This window comes from Asterias rubens, chromosome 1, assembly GCF_902459465.1.
Source record: "Asterias rubens chromosome 1, eAstRub1.3, whole genome shotgun sequence".
NCBI classification, from domain to species: Eukaryota; Metazoa; Echinodermata; class Asteroidea; order Forcipulatida; family Asteriidae; genus Asterias; species Asterias rubens.
This window is the reverse complement of record NC_047062.1, coordinates 29,871,203-29,897,979: the sequence shown is the minus strand read 5'-3', so window position 1 is coordinate 29,897,979 and position 26,777 is coordinate 29,871,203. Positions and strand designations below refer to the sequence as shown.

Sequence of the window (26,777 nt, the reverse complement as noted above, 5' to 3'; positions counted from 1 at the left end):
GTTTATGTGACCTACAAAATGCATGATTTCACAATATCCCTTGAAATAGAAAGCCAAATGGCGACATAGAAATCCACTAAATCCACAGGTGACAGCCGGAGTGTTTTTCAGTCCCAACGACAGGCTCCGACGCTATGGGGGGTGGGGGTGGGTGGGGGCCATAGTGTAACCACGCTGAATTTAGCAAATCAAATGTGAAAAATTAACACCAAGGTCAACCTGAATAGACCAAATTGCATAGAGCTGCTTAGAAGCAAATTGTGTGCTTAGCAACAGTTAGCGGGATACCGGTGAGAAATTGTACATGTGACATGGTATTTTGGCTGGTAACCTTATTCTGGGCCGGATTTCATGTGCTTTTAAGCACAAAAAGTAGCTCAGCATAACAAAATTTCACTTACCAGAATAAGGATACCAGCATAAGGTTACCAGCCAAACTAGCATGTCACAAGTACAATTTGTGACTGGTATAATTAAGCAGAACATTTTTTAACGATATTTTCTGCTTTTAAAAGCAGCTCTATGATATAGGGCCCTAGTGTCCCTAGGTACTTTTGTCTTTTGAAACTGGGTCCAAGTGTGTACAATGTGTAAAATTAAATGGGCTTTCACTTTCAGTGTATGCTAAATTTACTGCCACGGCATTAAACAAATATGAGAAGTGGTCTTGTTCGACAGAAAACCTCAAGGAGAAGGGGGTTGGTAATAATGCAGTTCTTTTCAGCAACACTTTGCTGCATGGCCTATTTTCAGCGGGTTTTTTTCCCGTGGGGAAATCGCCTGCCCCAGTATTCTGTTTTGCTTGACACGATTATCTATTTGACAATTTCCCTAATTTACCAATCATAATTTTCCAGGTGTTTCATACGGAGTCTCTATAAACAAACAGCCCATCAGAAAAATGGGTCATTATATGTGTGTCCCGCTTTGAAATTGAAGATCCTATGATTAATTTGGATGGTGGAGTGCTCTCCCTACATGGGAGACATGCCATTGAGCTGACTGCATACACATGTATTAGATCAATGCTCTGCAGACACGACGCATACTGCACACTGACGCATTTCTGATCGCCGTTCGTCTTTTATATTCTACACATGTAGTCCTACATTACTTCTAGTCTGCCTCACCCATATCCAACCAATCCCCTCGCTCCACCCCACCGACAAAATCGCTTTTCCCACTACTATCTCCAGGCTACAAAGACATAAGCGCTCAATTTCCCTGGTGAAGAGTTGTCCCCTCACACCGTGTCGACCCGACAGGCAAATGAAACAAAGTCATACAGCATGACTGAGGCCTCGGCCTCGGTGGAAAAAAAATGTTGACTGTGTCTCCCCCTCTCTCTCCCTCTCGGAAGGAATGAAAATCAAAAAGTGGGTCAGGTGCCCACCAGAATTGCCTCAAGACGTCTGGTGCGCACCCGCTGGAGCATGGTAAATATCGCATGGATGAAATCGGGGTCTTGTACTTAATCAATGAAACTGAAACCTAACAAGCTTCAATGATACAGCGCCTCACCGACCAAGAAGTGGGTCACCTACTTCGGGTGGCGGGGGACACTTCTCCCCTAATTTTTTCACTAACACTTCCCTAAAGACATGGACCTACTTGTATAACCATTAAAAAAAGCCTAGAACAAGGGCTTAACTGTGGATGTGCTGAGAGGAGATGCAAAGGGGGATTGTCTGTAATTGACATCTGGGTTGGTTGGTTCCATAACCCGATGGCAGAGGGGTGATAAGAAAGAGAAAAATCCCCCCCCCCCTCTCCCTCTAGTCACGTGTACAACAGACGTGGGACCCTCACCTTATTGGTTAACCTAGTTCTCCATTTGAGTTTCATCCGATAGTCGTATTTACAATTGATGTGTGCCTCAAACACTCTCTCGCATTATCAAGGCTGCCCAGACAACATTTTTCACCTTCACATAATTTACATCGTCTTGAACAATTTCTGAAGGTGACCCCATTTCTCATTCAGCATAGAACTGTGTTAATAATAGACTATTTCTATTTATTGTCATCTTTGTCAAAACAAGACGTATGTTCCCCCGGTACTGCGGTGGTGCTATTTTCAGTCTTTTTCTGTGAAATTTTTAACAATATGTTTACCTTGTAATGCCACTTAATTCAGCTATGTCCTGCCAGTTGTTTTTTTAATAATAATGAATGAATGAATAGATGAACATTAAAAATAACTCACAACCATCCGGTCTGTCTATTACAGCTTTAGATTTTACCTTTTTTTTTTTTTTTAATAAAAAGTCTAAAATGGCAAATAAAAGTAGACAGCCTTTTTGACAAATGGGCATTCTGGAGAGATAACAAAAAATGTTCAATGATGCATTCAAATTAATCAAATTCCTACTCTTGACAAATACAAGCCAGACACACGCTGATATCAGATTGTGGTTCCTCGTCACAAACCTCCTCCAGTTCTTTCCTCTCTCTAGTCTTGTTTCCATAAATCAAGCCATCCCTTCCAGCCAAATGAACTGCCTCTCTCCCCAGTTGTAATTTCACAATTTCAGAGATGATTGATATTTTTCAGCTTGAGCTCGGTTGTTTCTGGGTCAATGTAGTATCCGTCCCAATAAAGCCTTGTAGCTGTACCAGTTGTTCCTCCCTCGGTTGTGGCCGCACATGGTTTCCACTTTATCAAGCTGACGTGGATTTATGTTGCGCTAATTTAGATGTGTCATGTTCGGTATAAAGCACGATTAATTTGGATCTGGTGACAAATGTTGTGGTTGAATTCGCTCTGACAGGAGAACATGTATCCTGAAATGCTGGGTTAATTGGTTGTAAAAAACAAGAGGTTCGGTGGTTTTTATTGGTCCTGATGACAGAGCAGTCCACTCTAGCTATTCACTTCTTCCTTTGGTTTTCAGATACTATCATTGGTTTTCAAAACTATCTTTGGTTTACAAAAACTATGACTGGTTTTCAAAAATTATAATTGGTTTTCAAATACTACCAATGGTTTTCAAAAACTATCATTGGTTTTCAACAACTATCATAGGTTTTCAAATATTATAATTGGTTTTCAAATACTATCACTGGTTTCAGAAACTATCATTGGTTTCAGATTGGTTTTCAAAAACTATCATTGGTTTTCAACAACTATCATCGGTTTTCAAATATTATAATTGGTTTTCAAATACTATCACTGGTTTTCAGAAACTATCATTGGTTTTCAGATTGGTTTTCAAAAACTATCATTGGTTTTCAGCAACTATCATCGGTTTTCAACAACTATCATCGGTTTCAAATACTATCATTGGTTTTCAAAACTGTTGTATGTTTTCAAAAACTATCATTGATTTTCAACAACTATCATCGGTTTTCGAATACTATCACTGGTTTCCAGATACTATCATTGTTTTTCAAAACTGTTGTTTGTTTTCAAAAACTATCATTAGTTTTCAAAAACTATTACTGGTGTTCAAACAATATCAATGATTTCCAGTTACTATTTTTGGTTTTCAACAATTGATCAAGCTGAAAATCCCCATCTTGCGCCTTCCCATCTTGCGCCTTTGACTTTCTGTATTCTTTGGTATAAGAACACGCAAACCAGACCAACCAATCAGAGGGGAGTTACCAACTCAGCCAATCAGAAGTGTGTAATCAAATCAACCACTCAGAAGCAAGTACCGAACTTAACTAACCAGGAAAGAGTGTCTATTCAAATCAAACCATTACGATAGTATGATCAAACCACCAGAATAAGAAACTCAGCCAATCAGAAGAAAGAGGTAAGTAAACAAATCAACCAATCAGAGGAGAGCAACCAAATCAACCAATCAGAATCGGAAGAGCCAAACAAGCAAAAACTCAACCAATCAAACCTCAACTCCCTAGCACTATTAACCACATAGGATCCCCCATTGCTTAAACGTTCAGGCTCAAAGTCAAAAGTCCAATGGTAACTCAACCCCAAAACTATAAGAGCCTGATTATGGTGGTATGGCTGGCCCCATGCAAAGCATGTAATCACTTTAGCAGAACAGACTCTACCCAACTGAGCTGAGCAACAACCAGCTGTTTTTTCTTTGAATGGTTTGTGATGGCACGAGACTAAACACATTAATCCGCTTAAGACCCAATCCAAACCATGGCCCAATTTCATTGAGCTGCTTAAGTACAGTTGTCTTGTCTTCGGCACGTTCAGTTCTCCCAAGTTTTGTTTATGATAGCACTTTTGTGTCCGATCTGCACTCCACCAACAATCAAGCACCCTTGGCTTAACGTCCTCACTTAAGAATCCTGCTGAGTTATCAACGTAAACGCACAAAAGTACCCAAGCACAACAAAATTATGCTTTCCAGACTAGTTACAAGCTAGAAATACCATGTCACACGTACAATCCCGGACTGGTATCCTGCTTAACGTTTGTTTGGCTGAAAATTGTTAAAGCAATACCTTTTTAACATAGACTATCAATGTTTTCTGCTAAAGGAGCTCTAAGAGATTGGGTCCAGTTTATTATGCCTGTCCTAAACATTGAATTTGCTCAAAGTGTTCAAACTCAAAAGAAGCCATTTGCAGTGCTGAAGCAAGTGAAAATGACCAATACAGTAAAGAGGTCCACACTTAAGGACAGCTTCATACTGTATACATCTTTAACATCTATCAATATTTTCTGCTAAAAGAGCTCTATGAAATTGGGCCCAGGTTGATGCCTTTCCTAGACATTGAGTCTGCTCAAAGTGTTCAAACTCCTCTACTAAAAAGAAGCCATTTGCAGTGCTGAAAACGAAAATGACCAATACAATAAAGAGGTATAAGGACAGGTCCATACTGTATACCACACAATGATTTGGTCACAGCACATCCACTGTACATGTGCACAACTTGGTCACTGATTGGTTCTCTGTCCACAACTTACAGCCAATAGAATCCATGATAAGTGACATACCCAAAGGTCTCCCCCAGTAAATGGATGATACCATTGAGTAATGGGTGGGTGTAGCATGTAAGCTGTATCACAGAAACAATCACAATTTCATCCTGCACTCATTTGGTTTCATTTTGGCAAACTTCCACAAACCACATGAGCATGAAGTAGAAGCAATTTTCCGTGATAAATAATTTCTTTGTTTGATACTTGATGGTCTTAACCTCCCCTGCCTAGAGAAATGAACTATCCCAACACCATTCACTAATGTTGCGGTCAGTGAATAAGTGGATAGGCAGTATGTATGAATAATTCATCATGTTCATCTTGGACTGAACCATAGTGAAAAGAGGAGTGGGCATGATGGTGAAATTTAAGTAGTTGTTATTCCTTGAGGCTTAATGATCAAGAGCTTTCTACCCACACTGTTCAGCTATACACCTCCCAATATAAATGGACTGTTCCAACATGTCAACTCAAAAGTGCAGGTTATATTTCTGAACATTAATTTAATTTCTTCTTGTTGTGAAGCCAAGGACTCTAAGAAAAGCAAACTCAATTATTGTACTAGCCAAGAACACAATAAGGAGAAGACAAGGAATGATGTTTCAGTTTTAGATGTGGGAGGACAATCCCAGAGAAATATTCTAAGGAAAACCCGCACAGTCCGGTTGGGACTGAAAAGCCAATCCACACAGTGTCCCGGCATGATTCGGACCAGGGTCTTCGAAGTGAAAGTCAATATAAAGGAAAGATACTACTATGCCAACCCAACTACCGATCTCAACTTATCATGTAAATTTCCTGAAAAACTCTTTTACATTTAAGTATCATTATTTTCTAGACTGTAATTATAATAGTATGGTTTATTTATTAACTGCACTGAGAAATTACCTCTTTCTCAAAAACTATGTTACTTCAGAGGGAGCCGTTTCTCACTATGCTTTATACTATCAACAGCTCTCTATTGCTCAATATCAAGTAAGTTTTTATGCTAACAATTATTTTAAGTCATTACCAATAGTGTCCAGTGCCTTTAAATGAAAGCACTTCTATTTTCCTGGATTGTTTTCCAGCTCTGCTGGAATGAGTTTGTGTTGGTGACAATGGCCTTGGTTTGGCAGTCTGGTACACACTGCATCCGGTATTTCCGCAATGTATTGATCGTGTCTACTAGATGACCTACTTTTGGGTTGGAACTTGTGAAGTTATAGATGTGTCAAAATTCACTGGGAAGGGAAACACAACCGGATAAACAAAAACAAGGTGAAAGGGGGAAATGCCAGTTTTGCAGCATGAGGGATTTGCGTTGGGTTGAACACAAAATTTAGGGTTAAAATAAAAACTTTTAAGTGAATGGATTTTGTTGATGTATTTTCCTTTTTTAGAATAACTTGAATGCCTCCAAAAACTAACAAATTTTGCCCAGCACACTTGAGCAAAACACACTGTTTCCCCCAGATTGCACTTCAGCAATGATGGCCCCATATCTAAACGAGAATAGTTTTGTAGAACCGCATGCCTCGGTAGACTAAATTGGAAGCAGAGCCCAGGCCTGTATTGCTTCGTTTTTGACGAGGCAAGAGCACCAAGGTATTTTCTCTTTTATAAAGGAAATAAGAAAATAATGTAAATTTCTACTGGAGCATTACAAGGGCACCTTGGCAATGACCAGGGGGCATGGGGGCAATCAACTTTGTTGCCTCCATGAAGTTTCAGGTCTGAAAGCCCACCACTAAAATTGGTCTAGCTACAACACTGCTGTGGTGTATACAGCACAGTATTTTTGGCAACGACGGTATACCATGGATCCCCACAATCACAAAACCATCCAAGCTTACACGCCACTCACACGCCATGATAATTACAGCATAATGATCGAGGTGAACCCAATCCGCTCAGATGCTCTCAATCCATTCAGCAACACTTGACTGACTGATGGAATCCCCTCGTTCGACGAGCGTAGTTTGACCTTTGACCAGGAAGACGGTCCACCTGGGTGATTTCCTAACAATGGTCTTCACTTACGCATGGATTCCGATGACAAAGCCTTTACGATTGATTAAACGTGACGCTGTTACACGTACCAAGGAAATCAATAAATGCCAATCAATCATTTTACATGTACACCCTTGGGCATACAAAGAAGTATTGCTTGATTGGTGTTCAATTCTGTACGACTAAAGTTTGCGTCAACTTTCATCATAGAGTCTGTTTTAAAAAAAACTGTGCACTACATTGAAATCCAACACTCTTAAGATGATCTTGTGCAAGGGAACTCGGCAAACTCCCACGAGATATGTAAACACCAACAGCCAGTCTCTCTCATACAAACATTGGTTTTTCGTCTATGATTATGAATTGCACATATCAAGAAATTAAGATTCAGTCACTAGACTATTACAAACACATATTATTGTGAAATCAGTGGTGAGCTTAGTAGGATTCGAATCCACAACCTTGTGATTGCTGGGGTGGATTTCACAAAGGTAGTCCTAACTTAGGAATAGTCCTAGGCAATGCTAACAGATAGGACCAGTCCTAAGTTAGGATGAGTTACTGGTCCTAACTTAGGACCAGTCCTATCTCTTAGCATTGCTTAGGACTAGTCCTAAGTTAGGACTACCTTTGTGAAATCCACCCCTGGTCCTGCAGTCTAATGACCACACTACGATGACAGTATTCTCTTCAAGTTTACAAACTAAAGAACTCAACACTAAGGGAGGGGTCCAGAGGACCTGCTGGTTCCCATCTGGATAATAACAGAATCGTTTAAAACTGAGACCAAACAAGGTCCGAGAGGCAAGTTTGTATCCTACCAGCCCTGACGCGTCCTTCTTGAAAGGGTACAGCAAATTTCCTCTATAGTAAGGGGCATCGTCAGAGAAGGACAATTTTCATTTTTGACTTGAACTTTGCATTTTTAGGGCACTACAGCAAAAGCACAGGGCATCATGGCAATTGCTGTGGCTGCCGTGGGGCCCCTAGTATCGTGATCATGCATTGGGGGATATGATAGAGCAGAATGCTATCGTTCCATCAAATCACACTGTCTTTTAAAGATCGTTCATGGTGACTGTGAAATCAACAACTACAGCTGTTTATATCATGGACCCTGTCGTACTACCAGGCAGATTTATCCCATAGTACATGTAGGTGTAGAGCGGATGTAGGTATGCCCTCATGATAGAGCTCTGGCCATGAAACTCCAATCCCACCACATCAGCTCATCGTAAACCAAGGATTCTGACCAGGGCCCAATTTTCATAGAGCTGCTTAAGCAGAAAATAATGCTTAACAACTCCCTGCTAAGCAGAGACGAGCAGGATACCAGTCACAGATTCTACCCGTGGAATGATAGTTTGGCTGGTAATCTTTTTCTAGTAAGCATCATTCTGTTGTGCTAAGCTACTAATTGGGCCCAGGTGGTAGTGAGCCTCCTCCTCGGAGGATCAATATCCGACTCCTTTGGGAGCAAGTGATGCAGCTAATCATCTTATAGTCATCAAGGACATTCCAAGGGTTTAATCTGATCTGACTTGATCCTCTTGATGTGTTAAACCCATCAGGAATGCATCCTGGCCTTGGACTCTTCCATCGTCACACAAGGTTTTTTCTCCTTGGTGAAAAGTACAGTGTACCCCCCCTCAACTGAGTCATCTAATGCCACCCCCTTCCCTCACAGACAAAATGGAATGATCCGATTCCGATGAAACAATTAAACGATTTTCTTGGTATAAGGTCATTAGTCAGTGCACTTTCTGCAATGATCAACATGCTCACTCTTTTGACTTTCATGGACACAATACTCCAAGAGAGGTTTTCAGTGACACCATGTGAATAATTTGTTTGCGACCATGCATTTTCTGACACTGCACCAGTTTTATGAAATAAGCTATCCAACGACATCAGAAACGCTCATTCTCTCAACACATTTCAGACTCATATCAAGAAACTTATGTTTACTACAAATTATAAAAAAAAACCTCAACAACAAGTCCAATTGAAAGATAATGGGGGAAAACAAGATGAAATCCACAAAACCAGCATATTATTCCCCTTTTCAAAGTCGTATGTCGTTGTCAGGCTGTCCAGTCAGGGAAATTGTGTAAATCTTTGAGAAAAACACCTAATTCATGTTAAAAATAGTTTAATAAACAATGATTTTACAATGTCTTTGGGTACAAAACATTGAGCTGCCAGCGCCCCAGCAATTGCACGCAGCCATATGGCAGCATGCATCACTTGTGTGCATGGTTCAGTCTATAAGACCAAACAGCAGAGCAACAAAAAAATCTTCAGGATTTAACCACAATAATCCACAACGTCTCCATCCAAATAATTTTACTCTAGTGAGTAGCATGTAGCACTCTACAATGGCACTCTACACTCAATTGCGTACAAACACCACCCTCTCCATTCTGCTGATTCAATGCACTCAAGCAATCGTTAATACCAAACTGGTTTAACCTAGTAATAATAATATTTCCCTCATGAGTACACCATCCACTGTAAACCATCTCTTAACCATAGGGATTATACCCTATACCCATACCCTAACCCATACAAAGCCTACACTGCAGCGGATTTCACAAAAGTTTAACCATTGAGGTCTAATTTTTCCTCCATGTCTGAACCATACAGAAATGGCCATCTCTATGCTTGAAGCTTGAATCAACATCTCTATGAATCAACCAATAACATCAACAGCAAGGCACCCCCCCCCAAAAAAAAAAAAAAAAAAAAAAAACATGTAGATTCTACCTCCATGCCCTAACCCATACAAAGCCTATATTGGTCTGGAAGTGATCCCCCCATCAGACCTAAACCATCACTGCACAGTAACTTGCTCTATGCTCAAAACCAATAAAAGCACAGTTCCCCCGCCCCCCCCCCCCCCCCCCCCCCCCCATCCCCTTAACCATGAAGATTCTAGCTCCATCCTAACCCACACAACATTACAAAGCCAGTATTGAAGTGATCCCGATACAGACCTTAACCATCACTGCACAGTAAACCCAAACCATACCAAAACCATCATAAAGCTCTAACCAATAACATGAACAGCATCCCACAGTTCCCCCACCCACCCCCCCCCCCATCCCCTTAACCATGAAGATTCTAGCTCCATATAACCAACCCATACAACATTACAAAGCCAGTATCCCCATACAGATCTAAACAATCACTGCACACACAGTAAACCCAAATCATAACGAAAGCTCAAACCAGTAACATCAACAGCACAGCACAGTTTCCCTCCCCATTCACTGACCTACATACAATTATTGCCCAATTGAATTAAATCATTGTACTACATTACAAGACACAATCAGCACACACGTCCTTGCCCTACACCTATCCATCCATCAAAATAAGAACCCTTTTCAATTTCCATCCCCTTCTAGATGAATGGTTCAATCCAAACAAAAAAGGTTCTTCCTCCCTAACATCTACACCAGAGACCTTTTTTCTGGTCAAGAAATGTTACTGACCCCAGTAAAAGGTTGATTAACCCCACCAAAAGGTTGCTGACATTGCTGAAAGGCTCATGATCAGGCTAACCACATGGATGCACAGCTGACCACTAGAAATTCAAAAGGGGCTTTCACATCCAGCTTTGCGATTACGTAACCAAAACCCTCATGCAGGGTCAAGTCACTAAGGACACAGAACGTTACCCTGTGGTAGCCCTACTGGGGGTCTAGGTCTTTAGTTGAGAGTGGAAGGTGAGGGATAGGGATAAGGAGCTGTGAGTGGGCTGAACATTCAACCATAGAGAAAGGGTCATTTCACTATGACTCAACTACGTACATTTTCATTAGTTGTTAATACGGGAATAAAAGAGTAGGCCAGGATGTATCAAATGGCTGTATAAAACCAGTTGGGTCGTGGCGTTTTATAAAGGAGCTAGCCAAATGCAAGCATCACAATGATACAGATAAAGAGCTGTGAGTGGGCTCAACATTCAACCATAGAGAAAGGGTCCTTTCACTTAGACTCAACTAGTATAGATAGGGGAACATTTTCATTAGTTGTTAATACGGGAATAAAAGAGTAGGCTAGGATGTATCAAATGGCTGTATAAAACCAGTTGGGTCGTGGCCGTTTGATGAAGGAGCTAGCCAAATGCAAATATCCAAATGATATAGATAAAGAGCTGTGAGTGGGCTCATTATTCAACCATAGAGAAAAGGTCTTTGATTCAACTATTCCTGGTATAAGCTGTTGAGTTGGTCAACCGCTTATGGTAATACCGTAGCCTGATACTTCTCAGACGCAACAAAGGCGATTGCCTCCATGCCCCATAGTCATTGCCTTGATGCCCTTGAAATGCTTATAGTAAAAAATTACAATTTTCTGATACTGTAGGGTGCCCTTTACCAATAGAGCTGCCTAATCAGCAAATATTGCTTAAAATTTTTCTCTGCTTAGCAGAAATGAGCAGGATTACAGTGCCAAATTGTACATGTGACATGGTAGAGTGGCTGGTAACCTTATACTGGTAAGCATATAATGTGCTTAGCTACTTTGTGAAAAGCAGCTCCATGAAATTGGGCCCTGGTCATAAGAGAAGAGAGATCATGGCATTTTGATTTTACCCCACGTTTACCAGTACTCTCCTAGTGTCTTTGGCTGGGGACCTACCCTCTTAAACACTCCCACCAGGTAGCACCAGGGTTAAAGATACACTACACAAATTATTTTTTTAAGAGGAAATTTCATTCTAAACCCCTGTTTTCTTCAACACACCACACAACCAACATCCTGAACAAGGCACAATTACACACCGAAAGTATGGGACACACATGTCAGTATAGATGGGAATTTCTCTCCCACCTAAAACTGATCACAAATCTTGTTTGAACTTCACCAATCAAGTGTCACAAAATTTTTCATTCATAAACACTGACTGGAAACTTTAAACTCTGGTGCATTCAAAAGAGAAAAACTCATTACAAACTATTCTGGGGGTTTTCAACACACATCAGTATTGATGGAAATATTTCTGCTACCTAAAACTGATCACAAGTCTCTTTTTAACTTTACAAATCAAGTGTCACTCCATTAACTTTTCACAAACACCGACTGATCAGCATTTGAAAGAGAAAAATACATGAACAATTCTAGCTGTTTTCGTCAACACACCAACATACAACCATCATCTTAAACAAGTCAAATTAGAAATAAAAAGTATGGGACACACATGTAAGTAAATATAGAAATATTGTTGTTACTAAAACTGAGTCTTTTTTGTTTTAAATTCATCAATCAAATATCACACCATTAATTTGTCATCCGTTGACAACTACAGATTGGGACTCTGATGTATCTAAAAAGAATCTATAATTAACTCCCCAGTGGAAACTAATGAGCAACCGCGGGTAGCATCACTCGCCAAACTACGCACATCTCTCAAAAAAAACAAATTCCGTTTACACATCGCCAATCCACATCATGCAAATATCCCACGATGATGAATTTACTCAAAACAAACTCATCCCGCCATGTGGGTGTGTGGGAAAAAGTCAGCGATGCCGTCGTCGTGTAGCATGATAAAGATGGGTAGAACAGAAAAAGAAAAAAAACCTTGGATACAATTTCAGAAAAAATATTTCTGTGAGAGTCTACTTAGGGTCACGCGTGGTTAGCTGACCAGCCGGTCGATGATCGGGGTGGAACAACTCTTAACAACACTGGCATTGTGTGAACCCTGAGCTGATGTGAAAGTCAAACACTATATGGACAATGACCCCTACAGGTTGGCTGACAAAGTCACTGCCTTCCGTGTGTTGAGGTAGCGGTCAGTGCCTTGAACATGCTTGAACCAAGCGTTGGGGTCAGCTAGGGTATGAACAGGACATCCAAAGTCATTGATGTGTACTTTGAATAGGTAGGGGGGGTAGCTCGCTGTGACTGCTCAATAGGCCCTGCAGTGAAGTCAGGGTTGGGGCAAAGAGAATGCTAACTCATTGTGTGTGCAGTGAGCGGAGTGTGATTACTGGCTCCTAACACACTACCCCTGGGTACATGGGTTGTTCCATTCGTAACACGGGGATTCCGAGTCATGTATTTCTTTTAGAGACCCAAACATAGAATGGACGGATCACCATAGAATGGATGGATCACAAGAAAATTAACCCTAACTCTAACCAATGGTTGAGTCGTTGAGCATAAACTAATTGTCAGTGATAGAATCTGTAGTTTTATAAATGTCTGGAAACTTGAATGAGTATTTTCATCTGTCACTCAGATACATTTGGTATAGAGGACTTACATCTAGCATATTGGTTTAGTCTCGCATCACGCAATAACATGCTCACAATTTGTGTAGAGTCTGTCAGTCTTTTATACATAGTACATGAACAATGTACTTTAGTCACTTAGACTATTCAAAGTACGCAGGAGTTTACAAAAGCCACCAAGTGACCCCCAACCAGCAAACACAATATGGTGGCACACCAGTGCTGTACCCTGTCTTTCAAGCAAATGTAATAACAATAATAATAATGTAAGCTCTTACAAACGAGAACATTTTCTCATTAGTCAGCGAATGTTCAATTCATCCAAACAGCTTAAAGACACTGGACACTATTGGTAATTGTCAAAGGCCAGTCTTCCCACTTGGTGTATCTCAACATATGCATAAAATAACAAACCTGTAAAAATGTGAACTCAATTGGACGTCGAAGTTGCGAGATAATAATGGAAGAATAAACGAACTTGTCACACGAAGTTGTGTGCTTTCAGATGCTTGATTTCGGGACCTCAAAATCTAATTCTGAGGTCTCGAAATCAAATTCTTGGAAAATTACTTCTTTCTCAAAACTACGTTACTTCAGAAGGGAGCCGTTTCTCACAATGTTTTATACTATCAACAGCTCTCCATTGCTCGTTACCAAGTAAGTTTTTGTGCTTAAATTTATTTTGAGTAATTACCAATAGTTTCCACTGCCTTTAATCACAACCATGGTTGAACTCAGAAAATACTACAAGCGTTGCTGCATTCCATTATTACATTGCAAGTGGGGAAAGTTCACGAACATTTTAACTGCCAAAGGTAAAAGCAAAGTATACCTTTGGTTTTTGGAACTGTTTGATTAATTTAATCTAAGAGAAATGAATTGAATTGAATTGAATTGAATTGAAAATGTAGATGTTTACAATAAAACTAACTTGTAGTGAAAAGTTTCAATTCAAAAGGTGGTCGCAATTTTGCCAAAAATCCGGAGTGTAATTGACTGACAGTAACACTTCTCAGCTTCAAATTTTGGGGGATATAAACTGATATCTTTTTTAAGAAATAATTTTTGTCTCACTGAGACGAAAATTATTTTGTGACTTGTCTTAACTCATTTATCAAAAACTACAGAACCTTAGTTAGCAATATTTGAAGGGAAGCTTTCCACTATCATTATCTTCAATCCCTGTAAGTTTAATGTAAATCTGTGGACATTTTTAAAAAGTACCCGAATCGTTTAATCAAGTGATTAACAAACGTATACCTTTCCTTTAACCTACATTTAGCTGCGCCTAAAATGCATCACCTAAACAAAAAAAGACCTAGATATTTATTTTTAAAAAGATGCATCAGAGTTAAGAATGAGGGCAGATTAACTGGTCGCCTACATGTTCAAGATTGTCTCGGGAGATCAGGTATTAAAAAAGCTTAGGGTCCCAGTCCCTTCACCTTCCATCAAATCATCGGGACGACACGGACAAATAGAGAAGTATGCCAGCGATAGTGATAGGATGTATCGTGGGGATACTGGAGGCATCGTTGGCTTTCTCTCTCACTTAATATCGGCGTAAGATATCATGTGTGCTTTTCACTTCAATTCGTTTGCGAGTCACTGACAAAGCAACTTGACAATCACTTCTGAACTGATGACTGATTTATTGAAGGATTAGTCACTAGGCATCACTGGTCATTCCACTCTATCTGTAGGGAGGGTTTGGTGATCAGCTTGTCTTTTGTCCCAGGTTGGGTTTTTGTTTTTGTTAAAGGGGGAGGTATACATGGTAATCACTCTTAAAATGAATGGCAAAAAGAACTTTAGGTTAGAAGCCTACAACAGCTTTCGTTAAGTACAAAGCATTTTGAGAAAAATTTCACTTTGAAGTAATGGTTAGGTAAAAAGATGTTTATATCCACAAAAACTGAATCTGAGAAGCGTTACTGACAGTCGATTACGAGTTATTTATTCTGCGCCGACCTAACCGCTACGAATTTTCCGCTTTAAAAAAAACAAAAAAACGCAATAACCTTTGAAATGAAATGTTCACAGGTTAGTTTTATTGTAGTTATTTATAAAGGATTAAAACAATCAAACGGTTCCAAAAACCTTGAACATTTTCTGCTAAGCAAAACTGAGCAGGAAACCAGTCACAGATTGTACACGTGACATGGTACTTCGGCTGGTAACCTTACTCTGGTAAGCATTGTTGTGCTTAGCCACTTCATGCTTAGCTACATTTCCCAATGATTCTATTACTCAAAACTATCAATAAATCAAGTAAACGAGGAATCTGACAAACACATATCAGGTGACTTGTTATTTTCTTCACCTGCGTTCGTTTTCCGAACCGCTGACCTCATCAGCAGGAAAACGAGCTGCTATCTGACAGCTCTTCGCGAACACCTTAGGTCTGTTACAATGGTAACTGCCCTACGCGTAACCCACCACACCACAGTTCATGCACTTTGTTCTTGTCATTTCTTTAATCTCTTCAGTTGTTTTTAAAACTCCTCAGGTCGCCCTGAGCTGAGCTGGATAGACAGTGTGACAAGGTGGAGTGTTCAAGAGCGGAGAATTGCGGGGAATGAAAGAGAAAAGGTGATGGCAGTGACCGCAGGTATGCGCCTCCGTTATAATCTGAGGTTGAGGCGGCCACGGATGCAAGTCTATCCTGCAACATGATGAGTTTGACATAGAGCTAGATAGCTCAGTTGGTTGAGCAACAGGGGGTCGATTTCACCCACAATGAAATTTGGACTAGTCCTAGTCCTAACCTAGGAGATCTATAGACATTAAAAACTTAAGGCTAGTCCTAAGTTAAGATGAGTATTAACTATTTGTGAAATCCACCCCAGCACGTTAATCTGGAGTCTGGAGTCTAGTCATGTTTTCTTTGTTGAACCAAAAATATTTCAAAATGAACTTGAAAGAGAATACTTATAGTTCAGAGAATTCTGCCTAACCCAACAGAAATATATTATAATGCATTGCTAACTGTCCTATAACTTCATTTCATACTGCATCATAATACAACATCGGTTGAATTCTAAACATTGTGAAACAACCTTGCTTTCAAATTGTTCAGCAGAGCGCAGTCCGTCCTATAGCAGAAACCAGGCCAAGGTTAGGAGGGTTCGATTACTATAACAAGATGGATTCCCAGCAGTTAATTATTTTAATCATAGGCTTAATTGCTTCAGGCAATACAAGGGAGCCAATCCCCAGCATGGCATCGTTAAATGAAGAGTGAAAGATGAAAAGAGGCAGAGAGGAAAATATAGAAAAAGAAAGACTGGCGCTTCTTCTTCGACTGCTGTCTCATATTCCAAATGATCTTCCAAGATGTGGCCACACTGGCTGGGCCTAAGATTATAGAGCTGCGTCAAATAAGCTTAGCAATAAGCATAAAACAATTCTGCCTAGCAGAAGGAAAATATAGAATCAGAAAGACTGGCGCTTCTTCTTCGACTGCTGTCTCAGAGTTCAAACGAGGTTTCAAGATGTGGCCACTTTGTCTGGACCGAAGTTAATCAATCTGCTTAAGCACACAAAATAGCTTAATACAAAACAATTCTGCTTAGCAGAAGGAAAATATAAACCATTTCACCCAACTGGTTACTAATTCCAGTCACACAATCGACCACTGAAACAACCCATCACAGTTTCTTCTAGTAGTTTACTGGAAAACCCTGAACTATAACAGCATATTTTTTAAACTATATGTAAGAATCCAATATGATGAAAAGCCTTGATCTGTTTGAGTTTGGCGTCAGGGAAGTGCAGGGAAGGGCGACAATTGCAATTTGCTGTGCTGTGAAAGATCAATGTAAACCGTCTGGAAAAACATGCTGTCTGCCTTCACCCTGCTCTGGTATACAAAATGAAAAACTGCACGCCATGTTTTAGTCTAGAGCCTCAGACATTTGTCTGCCACACTTTTTATTTTTTAGAGCAAACGAGATCGACGGGGGAAATACAATTAACACCCATTTCAAACAACGGCGGTCTGAAAATATTTATATCCTAGAACTGTTTTTATTCCCGTTCCAGAAAAGTCTTTTTGCAGCACGGTCCCTCCATGGTGAGACAGCCTGACTAAAAAATGTTGGTTCTTTATATATGATCATTTCTGGGTAAATTTAGGGCGTTTTTTCCATGTCAAAGTTTCAAAATACTATGTATGGATGAGAATATAACAGGCTTGATACTTCATGGAGGCAATGAAGGCGATTGCCTCTATTCCCCCTGGTCAATAATGGCCTTGGTGCCCTTGAAATGCTCCAGTAGAAATTTACAATTTCGTCACAGGGTGCCCTTTACCGGGGAGAAAATGCCTTGGTGCCCTTTCAAAAATGGAGCAATACAGGCCTGATTATGCCCTAGTGTTGCTTCTTTTTACACTTTCTTTCTGGGTTTTTTTTTATGGCAGAACAGCTTATCCCTAACTTCCTTTACTCAAAACACAATTTTTCAAGTTGTTCATGGCTGTTTTGCCAAGGAAAGATTGAGCAGTTAGTATTTTTTTTCTTTGGTTTTTGAAAGAAGCACTGCATATAAATTTTACAAAAACGGTATTAAAATACCCAATATTATTCAGCTATTAGGCAGACAAAATATTGATTTGCAACTTTGCATGCAATAGATGATGCATACACCAGACAGAAAAAAACAAAGCAGTCGATCAACTCGCAAATATCTTTAAAAAAAATTACACGACTTTCGAACAGACACTACACTTCGGCTATTAGCGAAAGATTCTGTCTGAGCTAAACAAACTCCGCCGCTGCGAAATTTTGTGAAATTGAGCTGATGAACCCTGGGGAGGGGGTTGAACTTTGTGTGGGAGTACGCCGTCATCATGCAAGATTTTTTGTTGTATATTTTTGTAAAAATCTGACTGTGGGAATCGTCAAGAGAGAGAAAAAAAACAAAAAAATCACATTCATGGCGAGAGGATAATGACCTTATCTCACCTCTCGGTTACTGAACTGAGTAGCTCTAAGAATAAACCCTTTCTATTTTCTGATCACTGGATCCATTGTGATGCCCACAGCCGGGTTAGTAACCTCTGGTGTACTGAACCTTTCCCCGTCGTTCGGCAGGAGGGGGGTACTCATGTATTCCATCCCTCCTGATCTTATGTCTTGTAATTAATGAGCGTTATTCGGAGAGGTTTTTTTAATGTATAAGCGAGTGTTATGCAACATTGCACAATGGTCCTAATGAGGCAGTGTACCATCCGGCCGTCCCATCCTATCCTGAGGTTTTATCCGATAAGAGGGGGGGGGGGGGGGGGACTGTCAGCAGTGAGATACGACAACAAAAGACTGGAGTATCTACCAGCGTTAATCTCTAAAAAAAAACATGTGGCTTTTTTGTTTTGTTTATGAGGCAAATCTAATAGAATGCTCAATAAATCTCAATAATTGAGTGCAGATACGCACACATTTTGGCGGACACACCAACAATATTGTTTTAAACCACCCGCAGCGGGAAATATGACAACAACAGACTGGAGTATCTAGTGGCTTTAATCTCTGGAAAAATCTAGTGGACTTTTGTTGTTTTGCTCGTGGGGCAAATCTAATGGAACACACAGGTCCTCTGAAAAATCTCAGTAATTGAGTGCAGATACCCACACATTTTGGTAGACACACTAACAAATATATACTTGTTTTATACCACCGGCAGCCAGAAATAAGACAACAAAAGACTAGAGTATCTACCGGCGTAAATCTCTGGAAAAAACTGGTGGCATTTTTGCTTGTAGGGCAAATCTAGTGGAATGCTACGGTCTAAAATCTCAGTAATTTAAATGGAAATGCACAACATTTCACCTGAGGCATTCAAAGATGACGATTATGACACAAATTGGATTGATTCAGAGGCAAAGGTTCTCCATATGCACCAGCTAGTGTATCAAGCCTATACGTGTGAATTGTGTGCTGATAAGCGCATATTTTGCCTGCAGCCAAAATTATCGCACCCAGAATTATGGGTGCTGATACACGGACATTTCGACGGATATACAAACAAATATATATATATTTTTAAACAAGAATAATTAAGAGAAAACCACGGCAGCAAGAATTATGACAACAAATGACTGGAGTACATGTATCTGTTGGCATTAATATCAGGAAAAATATGGTGGAATTCTTTTTTTTTTTGCTTGTGGAGCAAATCTAATGGAATGCTACATTCTTCTTGTCTTCTCCAAAATCTCAATGATTTAACATCCAAAAACCAGACACAACCGCAATCAAGTCTGCAAAAACACAGACAACTGTGAGCAGAGAGTCTTAGACAGAAACCATTTTTTTTGCAAAAACTCCATCAAGTTAACACTGTTGCAACGTGGTGCCTCGCTCATTTTTTGCTTAGCAAAAAAGTTGCTAAGCAGAATTTTCTCCTTACCAACTATATGAAATTCGGCCCTGGTATTGCACAGAGACAATGGAGGCAACTGCCTCTGGTCATTGCCTCGCTGCCCTTTCAAACTGTCCTATAGTTTCCATGTACATTCTGTTCATAGAGGTTCCATCTTCTAAGGGAATTCCGGTTGGCCTTAAAAAAGAGCGCCCCGTCAGGCTTGCCATCTCACAGCCGATGAGAATAGACGAAAATGTCGGTCATGAACGTCTCCTGTAACCAGACTCAGAACCACCAGACACAACCGCAATCAAGTCTGCAGCAGTACAGCGACTGTGAGCAGGAGGCTTAGCCCCCTGCTTCTATTTAGTCTGGCAAGGGTATGAACACAAAAACAGTAACCAGTTTTTAACACAAATTCCAAAGTTTACATTGTTGCAGTCTGGTGCCTCGCTCAATTTTGCTCAGCAAAAAAAATTGCTAACCTACATTTGTACATGTAAGCAGTATTTTCTGCTTAACAATTGCCCCTGGTCATTGCCTCGCTGCCCTTTCAAACTGTCCAACAGTTTACATGTAGGTTCATAGAGGTTCCATCTACTTAGGGAATTCCGCCTTGCCCTTAAAAAAGAGCGCCCCGTCAGGCCTGCCATCTCACAGCCGATGAAAAATGGATGAGAAAGTCGGTCACGAATGTCTCCAATAACTAAAACCACCAGACACAACCGCAATCAAGTCTGCCCCAATACAGACAACTAAGAGCAGGAGGCTTAGCTCCCCTGCTTCTATTTAGTCTAGCAGTGCGAACACAAAAATCACTAGCCTGGGTAGAGTTTCTCCACAAGTAGGTTACAGGGTCACCCTGTCCGAACCAGGTGCTCTGTATTTCTAATAGGGGAACGTCTCGAGTCTGAGTCACTCCCCAATCCATGTTGATCATTTCCTTCAGGAAATACGAACACACCTGTTACACAATCACTAGTCTAATTCGTAGTGAAATACGTGCTAATCTTATCCCTACATGGAGTGGGCGGAGGGAGGGGAGGGCCCGCTGAAGCTGGGGGCGTTAAAGGGTTTTGATACCTTTTATAAAAAGTCAAAGTTTTCCAATGCATTTTGGCTTCATCTTGACACATTTCAAACTACATTCCTTTGAAGTGAATTGTGTCTCAAAATGCTATACCTTATCAACAGCTGCAGTGCTTTTTACCAAGAAGGCCTCAGTTTTTATTAATTTTTTTGAGTAATTATCAAAGGTATACCCTCCGTTTAAAGGGTTTTGATACCTTTTGTAGATCAAGTTTTTGGCCATGACATGAATCCATACTCACTGTGAATGAAGATGTATGTAATATAATTTACCTGCAGAAGTTTCAACTCCAAATATAGGATTCAAACTGCCTCAAGCTACCAGGAAATCTCAGTGGTCTAGTTGGTATAACACTGCTCTAGAATTGCAAAGGTCATGGGTTCGAATCCCACAGGAGAAATCTTTTTTTCACAAAGCTCGAAAAAGTACTGAGTATACCATGCTACAATGTACATACATCGGTGTATATGGGTCAAACCAAAATTAATATTCTTTATCCCTGATGTAAATTTCCATCTATTAAGTTTCACCTTCTTAAGGCGTCACGTTTTTGAGGGAAAAAAAGGGAAAATCACAGAGTAATGTTTTCAGATGCGTCGCATAAATCTGTTGGACATGCTTAAGTAATTTTCGTCTCATGAGACGTAATAAAAACAAATTGTCAAATCTTTTTACTCGTTTCTCGAAAAAGCACATCAGCAAGTAATATTTTACTTCCTACCATCGTTATCTTTAAACCATGTAACTTTAGTGTTAATATGTGGAGGTTTGTGTTTTGTGTCATACAAAAAGTACCCAAACCCTCTAAGTGTCAACGTTGGAGGCTGACTGTTGTTACATCTAGTCCCAGCCAGTCGCTTCCTTAAGGTTTTGATTTTTACAGGAGTTACACGTCTAGCTTTTGGTTTCAGTCACTGCCTCTGACTTTAGAAATGAGTCTTTTTGGAATGGTCTATTACGGAAGGGGGAGGGTAGTGCGGTCAAAACCATTTTTGTTGAGGGGTATTTGGTGCATGCCGCAGGGGCAGCCATTCCACTCTGGTTCGATAGGGATAGGGTTGACGAGTGTCATGAATAAAAGCTGAGGAAGCTCGTCGATTATTTTCATCACAGACGGACAAATTGAACGATTAGAAACTAGAGTGCTATAAGTTGATATCAATACCCAAGGCAGGTCAATAAGTTTTGGATGAGTAAACTAATTTTTATCCTCTAGTTTTCAATAAACACAAATAAAAAATCAAGTAGTGAAAATTTCATCAAATTTGATGGCCTTTTTAAAGTTTTCAACAGCATTTCCTGACTTAAAAACAAGCAACCTTTACTTTTCAGTTTAATCAGGAACGAAATAATGAACACGCTGGGTGTTTTGTTTTCTTTTTCATTTGTTGAAATAATATATATCCTTGCCCAATGGTGCTTGATTTCCCCAGTTTGAGTTTTCCTCCCACATCTAAAAACCGACCGTCAACTTTCATTTACTTTGTAGTTTAATCAGGAATGAAATGAAGATCTTGGCCAGCTAACTATTTTGTCTTCTTTTTTGATTTGTTAATATATAATATATCTATATATTTATCCTTGCCCAATGGTGCTGGTTTTGATGGAGTTTTCCATCCAGATCTAAAAATTGGCCCCGCCAACCCACAGTTTCGCAACTGTTAAACACTGACAATTTTGAATGGCCCCAAAAAGTATTCATATAAATGAACAGGGGTTCAGATTTAGAAACGTTAACTCCTATCTGTGGATTGTTCTACTTCTGGCTTTAATATGAGTGGCAGCTCTATGAAATCAGGCCCAGACCTGATACTTCACAGAAGTAATGGGGGCAATTGCCCCTGATCATTGCCAGTCTGTGGATTTTTCTATTGCTGGGCTTTGATAGGAACGGCAGCTCTATAAAATTGGTCCTAGGCCTGGTACTTCAAAGAAACAATGGGGGCAATTGCCCCTGGTCGTTGCCTATCTGTGGATTGTTCTACTGCAAGGATTTGATAGGAACGGCAGCTCTATAAAATCGGGCACATACTTGATACATCACAGAAGCAATGGGGGCAATTGCCCCTAATCATTGTCTCTCTGTGGATTTTTCTACTGAGGGATTTGATAGGAACGGCAGCTCTACTAAAATCGGCCACAGGCCTGGTACTTAGTGGGGGAAATAGTGGGGGCAATTGCCCCTGTGGGATTTTGATAGACATGGCACTAAGCACACACAACCTTAATGTCTTCCTTGTAGAGGGACAATATTCACTCCAAGTCACTCATGTATAAAGGTATCTACAGGTACATGTATAATGAAAAATAAATATATGGGTTACAATGTACACCAGAGCCAAGACGAGTGTTTGTACAGGAGAGATTGACTGTTTACCAATTTGAGAGCAATTGCTCCGTTGGAGATGGACACCCAGGAAAACTGTGCATCTAGACCAAACAATGTCTATAAATATTAAACCTCAAGATATTACATTCTGGCTGACGTGGAGGTACGAGGGCCCATGGGAGCTGCTAAATAACTGTCCTTAAATGTATTACATGTATGTAGATTTAAGGAGGAGCGGGTGAAGGGACTTGGAAAAACTGCAATGTAAACGCTTGAGATCGTCGAAAAAAACTTTGTGTCTCAATTTTATTTCTACCCCTTTTTTCTTGACCTGGATTGTCCTAAAGACGTTACAATATGGCATCTTTCTTTTCCCCTTTGGCGACGGCTTTACAATTTAAAACACTGTGACCGTATTTGTTTTCTCAACAAGAAGACACTGTATTTAGCTGAAAGTTTCCCAGGCAACTTTTATTGCTATTTGTATGACAATTTGGCCTATACTTTTTTATACGCTGACAAAAAACGATCTATGACACTACCTTTTATAATGCAACAAGTAACAAAACACCCAATATATGTAAAAAATGGGCAACACATTGACAAATGTAATTGATTTAAAAACCTGGGCATTTGAAAGACTCCCTGATACCACTCTGGCTTAAGCCACATTTGTGCACACAAGAGACTGTGCCTGGGTGATTTGTAGTTATGGTCATATGAAAAATATAAAAGAAGATTTTTGCCGGAACATCTGACGTCACACTTCAAGGTTCATGAATAACGCCAGATACCAGCCGGATGCTGCCAGATGTACCTTTGACCTCACATTCATATACGCGGAGATTCGCAGTTAACTCACATGTACATGTATACATATTACAGAGTGAATAAAATAATACTACATGAGTTACAAACATTATGCACACGCTTCATGTAGGCGATGGAAAGTTTAAGCTGACAAACTACATCATCTCGGACCAATAAAAACACAGATACAAAAAGCATACATCACTGCACATTTATCCAATGAAATCATTGGGCATACAACACCAGTGTATGTCTTGACCTGGTGGATAAAGACAGGGGACCAGTCTAAAGCCTGGTTCATTCTTCCTGCGAATGCGAATGCAATACCAATTTCGACGTCACAAATTTGCAAAGATAGTTAAAATGTACTGAACTCCCGCGGAATATTCGCTGCGAAAACAGCCATGTGACGTAAAAATTCTTTTTGTACTCACTCTTGCATGAGATATGAATTGAGCTTTAAAAAACGATTTTGTTAGACCACTGACTAAAGTAAACAACAGAGGGCCACTTACCTCCGAGCTGAAGTTGACGACCTTGCCGTCCACGACCTGTCGCTGTGCAGTCAGCTGGGCCAAACGCGTGGTGTAGTGAGATTTGATCAAGTTCTCCCGAGATTTCTCATCGCTTTCGCCAAAATCCATTGTAATTCCCTCCAGCTGGCCGAGCTGTTTGTTTAAAGATAAAATATTGGATTGTAATTTTGATATTACCCATACACATCGATGGGTAATATTAAGCATAGTATACTCTGTGCTTTCCCGAGTTCTGTGAAAAAAATCCATCGGAAATACACTCGGGTGGGATTCGAACCCACGAACTTTGCATTGCTAGAGCAGATGTCTTACCACTAGACCAACGAGCTATCCCAGTGGCTACAGACACTTTGAATCCTATGTGTTAGCAAATATTGGATTGGTTGTCAGGTTTGTAATATTTCAGGACAGTTCGCGAGGTGAAACCAAACTAATCTTTGCAATCAGGTTTTTTTATTGAGAAATTGCCCTAAATCGCTTAAAATCACAAGGCCACAGACGGCGACTTCAAGGTGAGGGCAACACTTTAACCGATTTGGGCTCTCGATTAATATCCAACTGTCACAAGGGGCATGTTGGCACCTACTCCTGTGGCTGAAACAGGGTTACCCCCTTCACAGTCCGTAAGGATGTACGTATTGGTATCATCCACTAGGAGCCTGGTTGGTAGAGCAGAATGCAATAGCATCCAAACCTTTTATGAAGCAATTATGATTAAGTGCCTTGCTCAAGGGTACGAGAGTCACGACCGGGATTCAAACCCACACTCTGCTGATGATAACACCAGAGCTTGGGTCCGGTGAACTACACCGCTTGGCCACAACTGCGCAATTAGGATGCCCAGGATATGAACAACTGTAAGTCATTCTGGACCCAAATTTGTGGATGTTTAACCAAAGCACGCTGATTTGAAACATGGTCTTTGGAAATGTTTGCTACTCTGCGGTTATCTTGGTCTAAAACTCCTACTGTGCAATCTGGAGCATTCTAAATGATTTTCTCTTGATTATTATTAATATTTGACGATCTGTCTGCAGAGAAAAATAAGCTCAAGACAAAGATGATGACAGCTCCAGACAAACCCACACAGTCGTGTTTGACCATTACGTTAGAGGACACCTATTGTGCTCTCTGTTGTTCCTATATTGAAGCCATCCCTATTGGTGTTGTACACAAATGACTAGTGAGGACCCATGAAAACAAAGAACCGACTAGTGAGGACCTATTGCATACACACAGTCGTGTTTGACCATTACATTAGAGGACACCTATTGTACTCTCTGTTGTTCATGTATTGAAGCCATCCCTATTGGTGTTGTACACAAATGACTAGTGAGGACCCATGAAAACAAAGAACCGACTAGTGAGGACCCATTGTCCCTATTGAAAAATGTCCTCAGAGGGTAGGCCATACAAACTCACCATAGAAGTGTCAATCTGGGGCTGTGATTTCCTTGTCCCTCCTCCATGTCCAGGTATAGTGTCCACTTCACTGGCTTTAGCCATGGCTTGGGCCACCATGGAGCCCTGGTCAACAGGGCTTACTCCTTTACCTCCAGAGTGTAGCCTCCTTAGCTCCTCTTCAATTACCACACATTTCTGTTGGGAGAGCAATAAGTTTTGTTCATTAATTTTCCCTACTTTGAGCTCCAAACATGGCAACCAAATACATGCACTTTAATTTAAAATACATCATTGTATCATAAAGAACAACATTTCGATCAGTATTCTCTGATAGTCTTCACAAGAAATTGTCAATTGTCAATTCAAACTTTTTTCCAGAGCAGCTCAAATAAATTGGCAATATGGCAAGATTTGAGGAACTTCAGAGATTATTCAGATTATTAAAGAGGGGTTTGTACACAAACCAAGGAACTGCCAACCTGTAAATTGAGTCACAACGATTGTGTGTCGTGTGATCGCAATGGTTTGCGTTTCGCTGCAGAATCGCCTTGCCTACTCATAGAACGATAAACCCCCAAATCACTAATCTGTTGTAAATTCTTTACAACTTATACTCCTGTTGGATCACCCTATTAAAGAATCACATTTACAGAGGTATTGATAGCAAATAGTGCTGTTTGTTTAAACTTGGGTTTTCAGATTTTGGGCCGAGAGTATTACCTTGTTTTACATGTAGCCTGAGTTAAAGCCATTGGACACTTTCGGAACAGATAAAAAATAAAAAATTCACAGATTTACAAATAACTTACAGGGTTTACAGAAGTTAATGGTGAAAGACTTCTCTTGAACTATTATTCCATGAAATGCTTTACTTTTTTGAGAAAACACGAAAACAATTATCAATTCTCGATATCAAGAATAACGGATTTATTTTAAACACATGTCATGACACGGCAAAACGTGAGGAAACATGGGTGGGTTTTCCAGTTTTTTTCTCCTGACTCCGATGACCGATTGAGCCTAAATTTTCACAGGTTTGTTATTTTATATATAAGTTGTGATACACGAAGTGTGGGCCTTTGGACAATACTGTT

General features: G+C 40.2%; 1 protein-coding gene across 1 annotated transcript in view; it reads right to left on the bottom strand.

The window, feature by feature from the left end:
• Positions 1 to 1,116: 1,116 nt before the first annotated feature.
• LOC117292549 (protein phosphatase 1 regulatory subunit 21-like) overlaps positions 1,117 to 26,777 on the bottom strand; it is a 38,858-nt gene continuing 13,197 nt past the window's right edge. Inside the window, exons 15-17 of the mRNA XM_033774682.1 lie at positions 25,702 to 25,878; positions 24,259 to 24,411; positions 1,117 to 1,197 (exon numbers count right to left, since the gene is read on the bottom strand). Coding sequence (XP_033630573.1) covers positions 1,117 to 1,197; positions 24,259 to 24,411; positions 25,702 to 25,878 — 411 coding nt within the window. The remainder of the gene's footprint in view (positions 1,198 to 24,258; positions 24,412 to 25,701; positions 25,879 to 26,777) is intronic.